The 16,215-nt window shown below is 44.6% G+C and overlaps 1 protein-coding gene across 1 annotated transcript; it reads left to right on the top strand.

Annotated features, from left to right (window-relative positions):
* Positions 1–7,433: 7,433 nt before the first annotated feature.
* Positions 7,434–8,381, top strand: LOC120397506 (olfactory receptor 51E1-like). The gene has a single exon (XM_039523453.1). The coding sequence runs from the start codon at positions 7,434–7,436 to the stop codon at positions 8,379–8,381; it is 948 nt and encodes a 315-aa protein (XP_039379387.1).
* The last annotated feature ends 7,834 nt before the right edge of the window (positions 8,382–16,215 follow it).

A 16,215-nucleotide genomic window follows, 5' to 3' on the forward strand; every position in this document is an offset into this window, starting at 1 on the left:
CCATCAGTTCCCTTAATCCAGCCACCTTGTTGCCTAACCCTGGGGACCCCCGTAAGCCCGAACCCATACATGATTGTATTGAGGTTCTGCAGCAAGAAACTAAACCACGCTCAGACCTCTCTGACGTACCGTGGCCTAACCCTGACATCGAGGGATACGTAGATGGATCTAGCTACGTAATTAATGGCAAATGATATACAGGGGCAGCAGTGGTAATTAAGAATGACCAGATCTATAAATTTAAATTAAATCCACATTGGTCAGCCCAGGCAGCAGAATTGGTGGCTCTCATTGAGGCCCTCCGAATGGGCACAGGAAAGATTCTTAATTTATATACAGACAGTCGTTATGCTTATATGGTGGTGCATGCTCACGGTACCCTATGGAAGGAAAGAGGATTCATTACAGCCTCAGGCCAAAAGATAGCACATGGAGGCCTTATTAAATCCCTACTAGAGGCTCTAATGCTCCCGCTACAAGTTGCTGTAATCCACGTACGTGCTCACGGCAAAACCCCTCAAGGGGAGCAGCGAAAATACAATCAATTAGCTGATAAGGCAGCACGAGAGGCAGCACAAGAAGGGGTTGCGTGGCTTTTGATAGTAAAAGATACTGAATGTAAAGTCCCAACCCCACAGTATACTACTGAAGAAACACAATATGCCCAAGGCATAGGGGCCCGTTTGCTCCCCTCGGGATGGTGGAAATTGCCAGGAGGGGAAATCTTTGTGCCTCAGCCAATTTTAAAGGAAACCCTTCGACTGTTACATAAGGAAGGGCATATGGGATCAGCAGCTATGGTCGACTTAGCTACTCGAACCCTTAAAGGATTAAGGATGCATATGGAGGCCCAACGGATTGTCAACACTTGCCCAATTTGCCAACAAACAAATCCAAAGGGCCGAGAATCTCCAGCCCCGATGGGAGGTCAGCCCTGGGCCACATATCCGTTTCAGAGATGGCAAGTTGATTTTGCCGAAGTACCCCCATGCAGGGGCTACAAGTATTTACTTGTCTTTGTTGACCAACTAACTGGTTGGGTGGAGTGTTTCCCCACCAGACATTGTCAAGCCCGAGCTGTTGCTAAGGCCTTGATACAGGAAATAATCCCCCGATACCACGTACCAGAGGTTATTAATTCTGATCAGGGTAGTCACTTTATTTCAAAGGTGACACAAGAAGTATCTCAAGCCTTAGGCATCCAGTGGAACTTTCATACAGCTTGGCGCCCCCAAAGTTCAGGCCAAGTGGAAAGAATGAATAGAACATTAAAAGAAACTCTTACTAAAATATGCATGGAATCAGGATTGAAATGGCTTGATGCTTTGCCCCTAGCACTAACTCGCCTGCGAAGGGCCCCAAGACGAGGATTAAAACTGTCACCCTTTGAACTAGTATTCGGATTTCCTCCCCGAATTCCTATTGCAGAATTCCGGGAAGACGTGACCTGGGAAGTGGGAAAAGATACCTTATGGAAACAAGTTTCTTTCCTACAGACTGTTTTATCCCAGCTACATCAATACGCAGCATCTTTCCAATCCCTACCCCTCGACCGACCTGTCCATCCATTTCAAATTGGTGACCAGATCCTCGTCAAGAAGTGGAAACGTGACCCCCTTACACCACGGTGGGAAGGTCCACACACCGTCTCCCTCATCAGCCACGCCGCAGTAAAGCTCCTTGGGAACAACAAGTGGACTCATCACACAAGAGTAAAACGGTTTCTCACTCCTGACGAAGGAGCCGAACCACCAGAAGAGGACGACAGCCCTCTGTCCACCCCGGCACCGGAGGCCCGGGGAGGCACAGGCGAAGCCTCAGGCAACTGGATCGACCCTCTGTCTACCTCGGCACCGGAAGCCCGAGGGAGCACAGGAGAAGCTTCAAACTGGACCTATGAGCCCCTGGACGGACTTAAGGGTTTGTTTAAGAAATCATAATGCAAATAATACTGTTAATTTTAAGTATATACCTTCTTCATTGTACTGGATGGGAAAATACCTTCCTGGAACTGGGAGAAACAATAGCGAAGTCCTTTAATCTTAGTAATTGTTGGGTATGTGGAGGACCAGGAGACTTAAACGAATGGCCATGGGTAGCCCAACCAGTACAGCCCAAATGGTGGGTCAGTAATTTAAGCATGGTCCGTAATGGAACAGAACTATGGGCCCAGGATAGTAGCCCATGGCGACTCTATTCCTCTGGGATGGGTATACTATGTCTTAATAGAACAAAACCAAAAGGAGTATATGTAGGGGAAAGTCAATGTGAATGGACCTTATCCCCAGGCTTTGATTGCTGGGATCCTAATTGTTTACCATACAATTGCTCTAAATATCAGGGGTGATGGAATCAAACCCATGTACAGCTGACTAATGGCAGCTGGATAGCCTGCTCCTATCAACTTTATGATAGTGATGATTTTGCCAGTAGCAGCAGTTGCAACGCAATACAACAGGATAAATTCTTTGATAATTATCTGTTTTTACATTGCCAGCGAGATAATACCACAGCCAAGGATCACGTAATACGACTCTATCGCTGGGCGTGGCAACACTATAATGGGACCCGAACAACCCACTTTAGGCAATTTTGGTCAAGCACTACTCAGCCTAAAGGAGGGGGTTGCAATTGTGTATGGAAAATGGGAGCAGGAGCCTGGAAATGTGAGCATTGTAATTCTAAAGGCGAATCAGTTCTGGGGGGAGGACCGTTAGGACCTGGCGATCATTTGTATTTTGAAATGCCTAAGTATAAAACTAATAATTGGTCCCTGTCACCTAAAAGGCCACTACTGGATTTGTGGTCAATACGCTTACCGTCGGCTACCACCCAATTGGTCCGGGGTATGTTATGTAGGATATATTAGGCCTCTATTCTTCCTACTACCTCTCTTACAAGGAAAAACTCTAGGAGTCAAAGTATATGATGATCTTATTAGGGAACAACGATCTATTGATTCCACTTTAACAGTTGGAAGTTCCCAAAAATGGGGTACACAGGAGTGGCCTCCTGAAAGAATCATAGAACATTATGGACCAGCCACGTGGAACCCCGATGAGCTCGTAACAGGAGCTAGGGAACCGATTTATAACCTGAATCGAATAATCAGATTACAAGCTGTTTTGGAAATAGTAACAAACCAAACAGCCGCAGCACTTGATCTGTTAGCTGATCAAGCTACTCAAATGAGAACTGCAATTTATCAGCATCATATAGCTCTTGATTATCTGCTAGCAGAAGAAGGAGGATTGTGTGCAAAATTGAATGAATCAAATTGTTGCTTACAAATAGATGATAATGGAAAGGCAGTTAAACGCTTAACAAAAGAAATGAGGAAGCTAGCCCACGTCCCAGTGCAAACCTGGAAAGGATGGGATACAAATTGGCTTACCTCATGGTTGCCACAAAAGGAATGGATACGTCAAAGCTTCCTTTTTGTTATATGTATTCTCCTAGCTTTATTAGCCTTAGCCTGCCTTACCCCCTGTTTGGTGACAATAATCCGACGATTAATTAACCAAACTATAAATCAACAGGTCATGGTGTTACTCCAACCAACAAAAGCTGAGGATTGGGGATATTAAAGCTCTTAAAATGCTTTCATAAAAAGGGGGGATTGATAGATAACATGATTTGTGCTAATTGTTTGTTTTAGGAATGTGCTTGGTTGTTTTAGAAACGATGCTATTGCTAAATGATCCATGACCTGCTTGCATAACCAATAATAAATATTGAACAGTACCATGGTCAAGGGGACAAACGTGGAATGTTTAGAGTACAAGTAAATAGACCTATGTACCCCACGTCTGCAAAATCCTGAAAATATGCTGTATCACTATGGTCTGATATGACATCAAAAATGGTATATATATGTACTCACTGCTCTGTTTCGGGGTGTCACTCCTCTGGTATGAACCGAGGGGGGCACCCGCTCAGCTGATCGTTTAAATAAAGGGCTGCTATCTGTTTATACTCCATCTTGGTCTCTGTGCCTCCTTGGGGTAATTGGCTAGCTCCGGGGAGAACGAGCCCTTTTGGCTAACAGTGTGAGACAGCCTTAACTAAAGGTGATGCCAGAAGGACAACCTACAATAGCCAATCCATTTGTGAACCCCATTCTTCTATGCTCTTCGCTCCAATAATGTTGATAGCAAGGAGTTCTACAGGCCAAATAGGAATTATGGTAGCAATTACCTTTTCTCAGTGTTATATGTTCAGACCTTCAATTTAACTAAATAGTCCCTTGTTCATGTTATGAGACACATTAAATATAAATGCCTGATCTACTTTCTTTATCAATAGATCTATAGGGTTTAAGGTCAGAAGGGACCATTTGATCACCCAGTCTGACTTCTGTAAAGTACGGGCCCATTAAATTTCATTCAGTTACCTCCCTATTTAGCCGAAAGACGTGTTTGTGACTAAGGCCGGGTCTATACTAGGATTTTACATCATAGAATGATAAAGCCACAGAGTTATAAGGGAACAGAAAGGACAGCTAGTCTATCCCCCTGACGAGATGGAGAATTTGTTTTGTCTTAGTCACCTAAGACTGATGGCTACTCACGTGTCCTTCAAAAACCTCCACAGAAGGAGCTTCCATGACTTCCCTGGGAGTCTGTTCCATTGACCTCCTGTAGTTAAAGCTAGGAAGATTTTCCTTGTATTTAATTTAAATCTGCTATGCTGGAATTTGAACCCATTGCCTCTTGTCCTGCCCCTCTGAGGTAAGACAGAGAAACTTTCCTCCACCTTTCTATGGCAACCTTTCATGTGTTTGAAGACCACTATCCTGTCCCCCATTAATCTCCTCTTTTCCAAGTAAACATATTAGTTTCTTTGGTTTGCTCATATATCTTGCATTCCATCCCTTTTGTAACATTTGTTATTTTCCTATGGATCCTTTCCAGGTTCTCTACATCCTTTCTGTTAATTGGTGTGCAAACTTGGACACATTACTCCAATTGAGACCTAGCCCACACCGAGTAGAGGAATACTATCTCGTACCATGACTTGCATGTTATATTTCTGCTAATATAATCAAACATTGCATTTGCTTTTTTTGAAACATTTTTCCTAATGTGCAAACTAAACCTCCCTTGCTGCAATTTAAGTCCATTGCTTCTTGTCTTTTCTCACAAGTGTGAAAGGAGAATAAATTAGATTGTAAAAGTAGAATGGATTAAAGAAATGCTGTATGTTCCTTTAAGCAGGAATGAGGAATGTTGAAATAAAGTTGTCAGGAAGAGAAACATTAAGGTATGGAACAATGGGTCCACTTAAGCTAATGGTAGGACATTAACAGAAGATCCTTAAGAGTTAATAAGAAAATAAGATATGTGTGTCTAGCCCCAGTTAAACTTATCAGTTCTGTTCCCTTTGTTATCTTGTTAAGTTTGTGCCCTTTTTATCTGTATAAATAAAGCAGTTTAAGCCTTGCATGGAACTCACACATTATTTGGGTCTATTAGCAGAGCGCTTTGCTAATATAATACAGTGGTCTGACAAAGTGCGAGTCCTGAATCTGACTTTGACAGAAGTTAAGGTGAACACTTTTTCTCCCTTTTTGTAAAAACTTTGTAGCTATTTGAAAACTGTTATCATTTACTCCCTCAGTCTTCTCCTTTTCAGACTAAACATTCTTCCTTCATAGCTCATGTTTTCAACACCCCTAATGATTCTTTTCACCAGTTTTCCAGATAATTTTGAATGTTTATCTGATTCTCAAAGACTTCCAACCCCTCCTAAATTTTATTGTCTGCAAACATAAGTGCACTCTCAATGCCATGATCTAAATCTTTGATGAAAACATTGAAAAGAACTGGACCCAGAACTGATCCTTGCGGAACCCCACTTGTTATGCCCTTCCAGCATCACTATGAGCCACTGATAACTACTCTCTGGGATCAGAGGGGTAGCCATGTTAGTCTGGTTCTGTAGAAGCAACACAGAATCCTGTGGCACCTTAAAGTAGTTTTCTCCAGCTTCTGGAACAAAAAATTCCTTCCAATACATTCCAAGAATGTGTTGGATAATCAGTGGCTTGGTGTAGACAGCATGAGATGAATTCTTCCATCGACCTAGATACCACCTCTCGAGTATTACCTGTGCTGAGGGGAGAACACTTCCATCTGTCTAAGTAGTGTCTATATTGAAGCGCTATGGCAGCACGGCTGTAGCATTTTAAGTGTAAACAACCCTTCAAGCAGATCTTCCAGAAAAAACACCCAGTCTAGATCTGCCAACATCTGCACTCTCTCCAAGTTTTCAGTTTCAAGGTTTGTTGCACCAGAGTTGTTCGCTTGATTCACCAAATATGTACTCTGGATCAACCAATGTGTACCCTCATAAAAGGATGAAATCGGTTTATTTGACAAGATCTGTTCTGCATAAACCCTGTTAGTGACTGGCATTACTTAACCTTGTCAATTGTATTATAAAAAAAAACCTTTTCCTTTTATATTTTAATATTTTACATTTAACACAGGAATTGACAGAAATCCTTTCGAGGATTTCTCTTGTTCTCAATATACTTAACAAACTCCTTTTTATGATCCATAGCCCTGCAGACATGGAGTTTTCCCTGATGTCTTAATGTTCCTCATCAATTTTCTTAACTTCTGATTTCTATTGCTGGCCAGCTATTTTCCCTTTTTCCTCTTTGTTACATATTTCTTCCCTCCCTCTAATTGTTGCCTTCACTTTACCACTAAACTGAGTTTTTACCCAAAGTTGTTCACTTTGTTGACTCTGGAATTGTGAGTTTTCTGATATCTATTGAAATGTTATCAAAGAATTACCAATACTCATTCATATTTTTCTGTCTCAATTTTTCCTCCCATTCAGTTTTGCTGACAATTTTCCTTAGCTTTAGGGAATTAGTCCTCTTGGAGCACTAAGTGTCTATAGATTGGGAACTGTCCATTTGAATGTAAATCAGTTTCCTTTTTTATTTTCCTCTCCTATATCATATGCTCTCTTCTTTGTCCCTTGTATAAACTAAAGAGTTCCAGACTTTTATGGTGTCCAGGTCTTTTCCTTGAGGTATGTGCTAGTTGGCATGTTTCTCTCAGCACGTCATCACAAAATTTTGTGTTTCTTTCCCCTCTCTGATTTCGAGCAACTGGATGAATGGGGAACTCCCATCAGTATGCAATTCTATTTAGTAGGATCATTGTTCATAGTTATTCTCTCTGAATAATGAAAATGTATTTTTTCAGTGTTTGAATAGTTCTCAATCTGTTTCTCCCATGAGAACAGCCTCCACTACTGCATGCAGTGTCTCATATTAACATTGTCTCTCTCTGTCCAGGCATTTGTACTGTGACCATCACCCGAGATCCTGGGAACACACAGAAAGTCAGGGGAACATACAGTACATACAGGAGACAGCCTTATGCCTCAGAGTTGGACATTTTCTTCCCTATGCCATGTCAGATTCTAACAGAACCGACTTCACCAACCCCTCCATGTTCATCCTGCAGGGCATTCCTGGCCTGGAGACAGCGCATATCTGGATTTCCATCCCCTTCTGTGTCATGTACGCCATAGCTGTGTTGGGAAACTTCGCCATCCTTTTCATTGTGAAGAGGGAGCCCAGCCTCCATGAGCCCATGTTCTTTTTCCTCTGCATGCTGGCTGTCACCGACCTGGTCATGTCCACTTCCACCATACCCAAAATGCTGAGCATCTTCTGGTTCAATTCGAGGGAGATCAGTTTCAGTGCCTGCCTCACCCAGATGTATTTTGTTCACTCGCTCTCAGGGATGGAGTCTGGGATCCTCGTGGCTATGGCTTTTGATCGCTACGTGGCCATCTGCCATCCCCTGAGACATTCCACGACCCTGACAAACTCTGTTGTGGCCAAAATAGGCCTGGCAGTGGTGATGCGCAGTGGCATACTCGCATTACCCTATCCCTTCCTGGCGAGGCAATGGCCATATTGTAGAACCAACATTATCCCCCACTCCTATTGTGGGCATATAGCTGTGGTGAAGCTGTCCTGTGCTGACATCCGCATCAGTAGTTATTATGGCCTGTTTCATCTACTCTCTGAGATTGGAATGGATGGGTTTTTTATCGCCTTGTCCTATACTCAGATCCTCCGGGCCATCTTCCACCTCCCCACAAAGGATGCCCGGCTCAAAACTTTTGGGACCTGCATTTCTCATCTTTGTGCCATCTCAGCTTTGTACGTCCCAGATTTATTCTCCTCTCTCATGCTGCGGTTTGGCCACAATGTGCCACTGCATTTCCTCGTTCTCATTGTAAGTCTGTACCACCTGATCCCCCCTGTGCTACACCCCATCATTTACGGGGTGAAGACCAAACAGATCCGGGGCAGACTGCTCCAGCTGTTTGCTCATAAAAAGACCTAAATATTTTCTCCTTGTGCTCTGGCTCTCAGATTGAGCTCCGTGCAGAGCTGGCTGGTGCATGGTCCATGATGCTGGGGCCTCCTCCCTGAATCACATACTGGACAGACAGAGAGACATTAAACCCTTCCCTGTCCTTACTGTGCAGTGTCAATGTGATGAACTGGGGAGTCAGTCTATGTACACTACACTGGATCTGTAGGGGTTCCTCTGGTTCATCTGAGTAGAAGGCCAGAGACAGTTCCAGTGGGAGCCAGTAAGTAAACCGCAAGGGGTACTTTTCAATGGTCCTGCAAGCACTGGTGGATCACAAGGGACGTTTCATCAACATCAATGTGGGATGGCCGGGAAAGGTGCATGACGCTCACATCTTCAGGAACTCCGGTCTGTTTTAACAGCTGCCGGAAGGAACTAACTTCCAGACCAGAAAATAAATGTTGGGATGTTGAAATGCCTATAGTTATCCTTGGGAACCCAGCCTACCCCTTAATGCCCTGGCTCATGAAGCCATACATAGGCACCCTGGACAGTTGCAAGGAGCAGTTCAACTATAGGCTGAGCAAGTGCAGAATGGTGGTAGAATATGCATCTGGACATTTAAAATCTCGCTGGCGCAGTTTACTGACTAGGTTATACATCAGCAAAACCAATATTCCCATTGTTATTGCTGCTTGCTGTGTGCTCCACAATATCTGTGAGAGTATGGGGGAGACCTTTATGGCCGGTTGGGAGGTTGAGTAAATCGCCTGGTGGCCGATTATGCACAGCCAGACACCAGGGTGATTAGAAGAGTACAGCAGGGTGCATCAGAGAAGCTTTGAAAACCAGTTTCATGACTGGCCAGGCTACAGTGTGACAGTTCTGTTTGTTTCTCCTTGATGGAGATTAAAGATAATCTAGGCATGGCCCAATATCTAAACAAATACTTTGCTTCAGTCTTTAATGAAGCTAATGAGGAGCTTAGGGATAATGGTAGGATGACAAATGGGAATGAGGATATGGAGGTAGATATTACCTCATCCGAGGTAGAAGCCAAACTCAAACAGCTTAATGGGACAAAATCAGAGGGCCCAGATAATCTTCATCCAAGAATATTAAAGGAACTGGCACATGAAATTGCAAGCCCATTAGCAAGAATTTTTAATGAATCAGTAAACTCAGGGGTTGTACCGTACAACTGGAGAATTGCTAACTTAGTTCCTATTTTTAAGAAAGGGGAATAAAAGTGATCCGAGTAACTATAGGCCTGTTAGTTTGACAGCTGTAGTATGTAAGATCTTGGAAAAAAATTTGAAGGAGAAAATAATTAAGGACATTGAGGTCAATGATAATTGGGATAAATTACAACATGGTTTTACAAAAGGTAGATCGTGCCTAACCAACCTGATCTCCTTCTTTGAGAAGGTAACAGATTTTTTAGACAAAGGAAATGCAGTGGGTCTAATTTACCTCGATTTCAGTAAGGCATTTGACACGGTTCCACATGGGGAATTATTAGCTAAATTGGAAAAGATGGGGATCAATATGAACATTGAAAGGTGGATAAGGAACTGGTTAAAGGGGAGACTACAACGGGTCGTACTGAAAGGTGAACTGTCAGGCTGTAGGGAGGTTACTAGTGGAGTTCCTCAGGGATCAGTTTTGGGACCAATCTTATTTAACCTTTTTATTACTGACCTAGGCACAAAATGTGGGAATGTGCTAATAAAGTTTGCGGGTGACACAAAGCTGGGAAGTATTGCTAACACAGAGCAGAACTGGGGTATCCTACAGGAAGATCTGGATGACCTTGTAAACTGGAGTAATAGTAATAGGATGAAATTGAATAGTGAAACGTGCAAGGTCATGCATTTAGGGAGTAATAATAAGAATTTTAGTTCTAAATTGGGGCAGGGCTGCCCAGCGAGGGGGGAGCAAGAGGGGCAATTTGCCCCAGGGCCCCGCAGGGGCCCCCATGAGAGTTTTTCGGGGCCCCTGGAGCGAGGTCCTTCACTCGCTCCAGGGGCCCCGGAAAACTCTCGCAGGGCCCGGGCCCCCGACACTTCTTCTGCACCCGGTCTTCACCGGCGGGGGGCCCTTCCGTTCTGGGACCCGCCACCAAAGTGCCCCGAAGACCCACGGCGGGAGCCCCCTGCCACTGAATTACCACAGAAAATCTGGCTGCACTTCGGCAGCGGCGGGTCCCCGCTTCGGGGCACTTCGGCGGCGGGTCCTGGAACGGAAGGACCCCCCACCGCTGACTTACTGCCAAAGCAGCGGTCTCCCGCTGCTGAAGACCCCTGGTCCCCAGAATCCTCTGGGCGGCCCTGAATTGGGGACACATCAGTTGGAAGTAACAGAGGAAGAGAAGGACCTCGGAGTATTGGTTGATCACAGGATGACTATGAGCCGCCAATGTGATATGGCCGTTAAAAAAGCTAATGCGGTTTTAGGATGCATCGGGCGAGGTATTTCCAGCAAAGATAAGGAGGTGTTAGTACCGTTATACAAGGCACTGGTGAGACCTCATCTGGAATACTGTGTGCAGTTCTGGTCTCCCATGTTTAAGAAGGATGAATTCAAACTGGAACAAGTTCAGAGACGGGCTACTAGGATGATCCGAGGAATGGAAAACCTGTCTTATGAAAGGAGACTTGAAGAGCTTGTCTTGTTTAGCCTAACCAAAAGAAGGTTGAGAGGGGATATGATGGCTCTTTATAAATATATCAGAGGGATTAATATCAGGGAGGGAGAGGAATTATTTAAGCTTAGTATCAATGTGGACACAAGAACAAATGGGTATAAACTTGACACTAGGAAGTTTAAACTTGAAATCAGATGAAGGTTTCTAACCATTAGAGGAGTGAAGTTCTGGAACAGCCTTCCAAAGGGAGTAGTGGGGGCAAAAGACATATCTGGCTTTAAGACTAAGCTTGATAAGTTTATGGAAGGGACGGTATGATGGGATAGCCTAATTTTGACAATTAATTTTGGCAATTGATCTTTGATTATCAGCAGGTAAGTATGCCCAGTGGTCTGGGATGGGATGTTAGATGGGATGGGATCTGAGTTACTGCAAAGAATTCTTTCCTGGGTGCTGGCGGGTGAGTCTTGCCCACATGCTCAGGGTTTAACTGATCGCCATATTTGGGGTTGGGAAGGAATTTTCCTCCAGGGCAGATTGGCAGAGGCCTTGAAGGTTTTTCGCCTTCCTCTGCACCGTGGGGCATGAGTCACTTGCTGGAGGATTTTCTGCAGCTTGAGGTCTTCAAATCACAATTTGAGAACTTCAATAACTCAGACATAGGTTAGGGGTTTGTTATAGAAGTGGATGAGTAACGATTCTGTGGCCTGCGTTGTGCAGGAGGTCAGACTAGATGATCATAATGGTCCCTTATGACCTTAGAGTCTATGAGTCTGTGGATCCCTGAAATTACAATCTTGCCCCATCTGTCAAGTCTTGACCCTGCTGTGTGTCTTCTCCCCAAGGTCCTGCCCCATCTCTTCTTCCTCTCTTCCATTCCCCTTGTCATCTGCAACATAGTCATCTCTAAAACCAATATGTTCTCACTTCTTATGGCAAGTCATTTAAGGGACACAAGTTAGTGTTAAAATTTTAATGTTTATTCTTAATTTGTTACTAATTCTGTCGAGAGAGAGACCCCATCAGGACTCCTGGCTGACTAAGCCCTGGCTGGGATGATTTAGTTGGAGATTGGTTCTGTTTTGAGCAGGAGGTTGGACTAGATGGCCTCCTGACGTACCTTCCAACCCTGATATTCTATGATTCTATGATACCTGGGATCTATCTGAGCTCTGGGAGGCGGGTGGGGTATAGCGGGTTGCAGCAGGAGGCAGATACAATTGGGGTCTAAATAAGAAGATCAGAACGGCCATACTGGGTTAAACCAATGGTTCATGTAGCCCAATATCCCAGCGATCCCCAATGCACCCATGTCCTGACAAGTGACGTCATCGAGAGGCGTTGCCGCCGAAATACTTATGAAATTTGGTGGCATTTCGGCGGATGCTCGACCGCCGTCGTGGTCCTTCATCTGGAACCTGCTAGATGAAAAGATTGGGGACCACTGCAGTAGCCTGTCTTCTGACAGTGCCCAGTGCCAGGTGTTTCAGAGGGAATGAACAAAACATGGCAATGAGCATGTGATTCATGTGGAGCAGCTCAGCAGAAGGGGGCAGAAGCCCTGAGTCTGGGCTGTCTCAGATTCATCTGTCAGGAGTTCAAGCCTCCAGCCCCAGTAGAAGCTGCCGAAGGAGGGGAAGAGCCCAGGCTGCCCCGGCTGGAGCGGCAGAAGAATCTGTCATTTCTGGCTCCCCTGAGCCATAGCCGCTGCCACAGAGTGGAGGGGGAAGGGGGAGAGAAGCCCTATTCATTTCTGTCCCCTCTATCTTCCATACTGCTGCCAACCAGGGGTTGTCTCATTTCCCCCGTCATTAGATAAACCTCAGAGGGCAGTGTAGCAGGGTGGACGCCTGCTACACTGGGAGGGGTTTAAAAGTGGCCTGGCAGGGCTTGAGAGCGGTGGCTCTAAAACCTGGGCTGCTTGGGGAAGTGGCTACAGCTGGGCCACACCCCAATCAGGCCACAGCTGGCCCTATAGAAGGCCAGGGAAGCCAGAAGCAAGTCAGTCTCTTTCTGCCTTCAGAGAGAGACGGGCCTGGCTGCAGGGAGCTTGAGACTGGATACCTGAGTGAAGCAGGGCTGGGGAAAGGCTGAGGAGCTGGGGAGCTCCAGCCTGGAAAGCCCCAGGCTGCAGCCTAGCAGAGGGCCAACAGGTACTGAGGTTGCAGAGGGCAGCCCAGGGGTAGGACAAGGCAGCAGGTCCAAACCCTCCTTGCCAGTGATGAGTTGGCTGATACTGCAGTCTGCCCCAGGGCGTGGGGCTAGACAATGACTGGCAGTAGCCATATACTGAGGCAAGGTAGGGATAGAGGGTGCGGGTTCCCTGAGAAGGGAAAGCCCTGAGAGAAAAGGGGTTACTGCCAGGGGGTAGCACCCCCATGTAAAAGGGCACCGGGTCCAGGGAGGGACACGGGGGCCTCAGGACAGGTGGATCACCAGCCTGCAGAGGGTGCTCCAGCGCTGGAACGAGCTAATTCCCAGAGTCACCAGCAGGAGGCGCTGCAGGGGTGAGTCCAACCCATTTACAGGCAGGTTTTTTGTTTCCCCTCCTGGACCCTTTCGGGGCTGCTCACTTCCCTCCTCTCCCTCACCCATTCTGGAGTTATAGGCAGGTTCACAGCACCATTGGTATAGTCTCCGCACCAGTGGTCTGCTCCCTCTATGCTCATTTCTGTGGGCTACAGGATCATAACAGGGGCCCCACCAGAGGATCATCATAGGTCCACGACATCGTCCCACGCTGTTCTGCAGGATGAGCTTTGCCATTTTCTGGTGGACACCTGCGATTTCAAGGGTAAGGTGAGCTCCGTCTCCAGCATTGGGGAGACGTGGATCTCATTGTCTGGGCCACAAGGGCTGTTTTGGAGGACTGGACGGAATGCTGTAGACAATGGTGTACAGAGGAGGGATTTAGATTTACCAGAAACTAGGGAAACTTTTGGGATATGGGAGCCTGTACAGGAAGGATAGGCTCCACCTAAACCAAAGAGGATCCAGATTGCTGGCACTTAACATTAAAAAGTTGCAGAGCAGTTTTTAAACTAAGAGATAGGGGAAAGCCGACTGAGCACATGGATAGGACAGAGACTTCTCTTAGAGGAGAGTCTATTGATAGAGATTGTGTAAGTTCTAGTCAGGAGGAGAGGATTGAAGAGGATAAACTATGAGCCAGATCAGAAAAGAAACATTCACACAAAAAAGAATCTGACACATCAGAAAAGGGTAGACAAATAAACAATGACAAGTTTTTAAAGTGCTTGTACACAAATGCTAGAAGTCTAAATAATAAGATGGGTGAACTAGAGTGCCTTGTGATAAAGGAGGATATAGATATAATAGGCATCACAGAAACCTGGTGGAGGGGGGACAATCAATGGGACACAATCATTCTGGGATACAAAATATATCGGAAGGATAGAACAGTTGTGCGGGGGGGGGGGAGTGGCACTACATGTGAAAGAAAATGTAGAATCAAATGAAGTAAAAAATGAATCCACAAGTTCCATAGAATCTCTATGAATAGTAATTCCATACTCTCATAAGAATATAACAGTAGGCATCTATTATCGACCACCTGACCAGGACAGTGCTAGTGATGATGAAATGCTGAGGGAGATGACAGAGGCTATCAAAATTAAGAACCCATTAATAGTGTGGGATTTCAATTATCCCCATATTGACTGGGAACATTTCACTTCAGGACAAAATGCAGAGATAAAATTTCTCGATACTTTAAATGACTGCATCATGGAGCAGCTGGTACGGGAACCCACAAGGGGAGAGGCAACTCTAGATTTAATCCTGAGTGGCGCGAAGGAGCTGGTCCAAGAGGTAACTATAACAGGACTGCTTGGAAATAGTGACCATAATACAATAGCATTCAATATCCCTGTGGTGGGAAGAACATCTCAACAGCCCAACACTGTGGCATTTAATTTCAAAAAGGGGATCTATGCAAAAATGAGGAGGTTAGTTAAGCAGAAATTGAAAAGTATAGTGACTAGAGTGAAATCCCTGCAAGCTTCATGGACAGTTTTCAAAGACACCGTAATAGAGGCCTAACTTAAATGTATACCCCAAATTAAAAAACACAGTAAAATAACTTTAAAAAGAGCCATTGTGAGTTAATAACCATGTAAAAGAAGCAGTGACAGATAGAAAAGGCATCTTTTAAAAAGTGGAAGACAAATCCTAGTGAGGTAAATAGAAAGGAGCATAAACACTGCCAAATTAAGTGTAAAAATTTAATAAGAAAAGCCAACAAGGAATTTGAAGAACGGCTAGCCAAAAACTCAAAAGGTAATAACAAAATGTTTTCTTAAGTACATCAGAAGCAGGAAGCCTTCTAAATAACCAGTGAGGCCCGTGGACAATCAGGATACAAAAAGAGCACTTAAAGACGATCAAGTCATTGTGGAGAAACTAAGTAAATTCTTTGCTTCCGGCTTCACAGCTGAGGATGTTAGGTAGATTCTCAAATCTGAGCCGTCCTTTATAGGTGACAAATCTGTCACAGATTGAAGTGTCACTAGAGGAGGTTTGGAATTAATTGACAAACGTAACATTAACAAGTCAGCGGGACCAGATGGCATTCACCCAAGAGTTCTGAAAGAACTCAAATGTGAAATTGCAGAACTATTAACTATGATTTGTAACCTGTCCTTTAAATTGGCTTCTGTACCAAATGACTGGAAGATAGCTAATGTAACACCAATATTTAAAAAGGCCTCTAGAGATGATCCCGGCAATTACAGACTGGTAAGTCTAACGTCAGTACAGGGCAAATTAGTTGCAACAATACAGAAGAATAAAAATTTCAGACACATAGAAAAACATAAACTGTTGTGCAATAGTCAACATGGTTTCTGTAAAGGGAAATTGTGTCTTACTAATCTATTAGAATTCTTTGAAGGGGTCAATAAACCTGTGGACAAGGGGGATCCAGTGGACATAGTGTACTTAGATTTCCAGAAAGCCTTTGACAAGGTCCCTCACCAAGGGCTCTTATGTAAATTATGTTGTCATGGGATAAGAGGGAAAATCCTTTCATGATTTGAGGACTGGATAAAAGACAAGGAACAAAGGGTACGACTAAATGGTAAATTTTCAGATTATACTAAACTGCTCAAGATAGTTAAGACCAAAGCAGAGTGTGAAGAACTTCAAAAACATCTCACAAAACTAAGTGATTGGACAACAAAATGGCAAATGAAA

The sequence above is a fragment of the Mauremys reevesii genome, linkage group 1, assembly GCF_016161935.1.
Source record: "Mauremys reevesii isolate NIE-2019 linkage group 1, ASM1616193v1, whole genome shotgun sequence".
NCBI lineage: Eukaryota > Metazoa > Chordata > Testudines > Geoemydidae > Mauremys > Mauremys reevesii.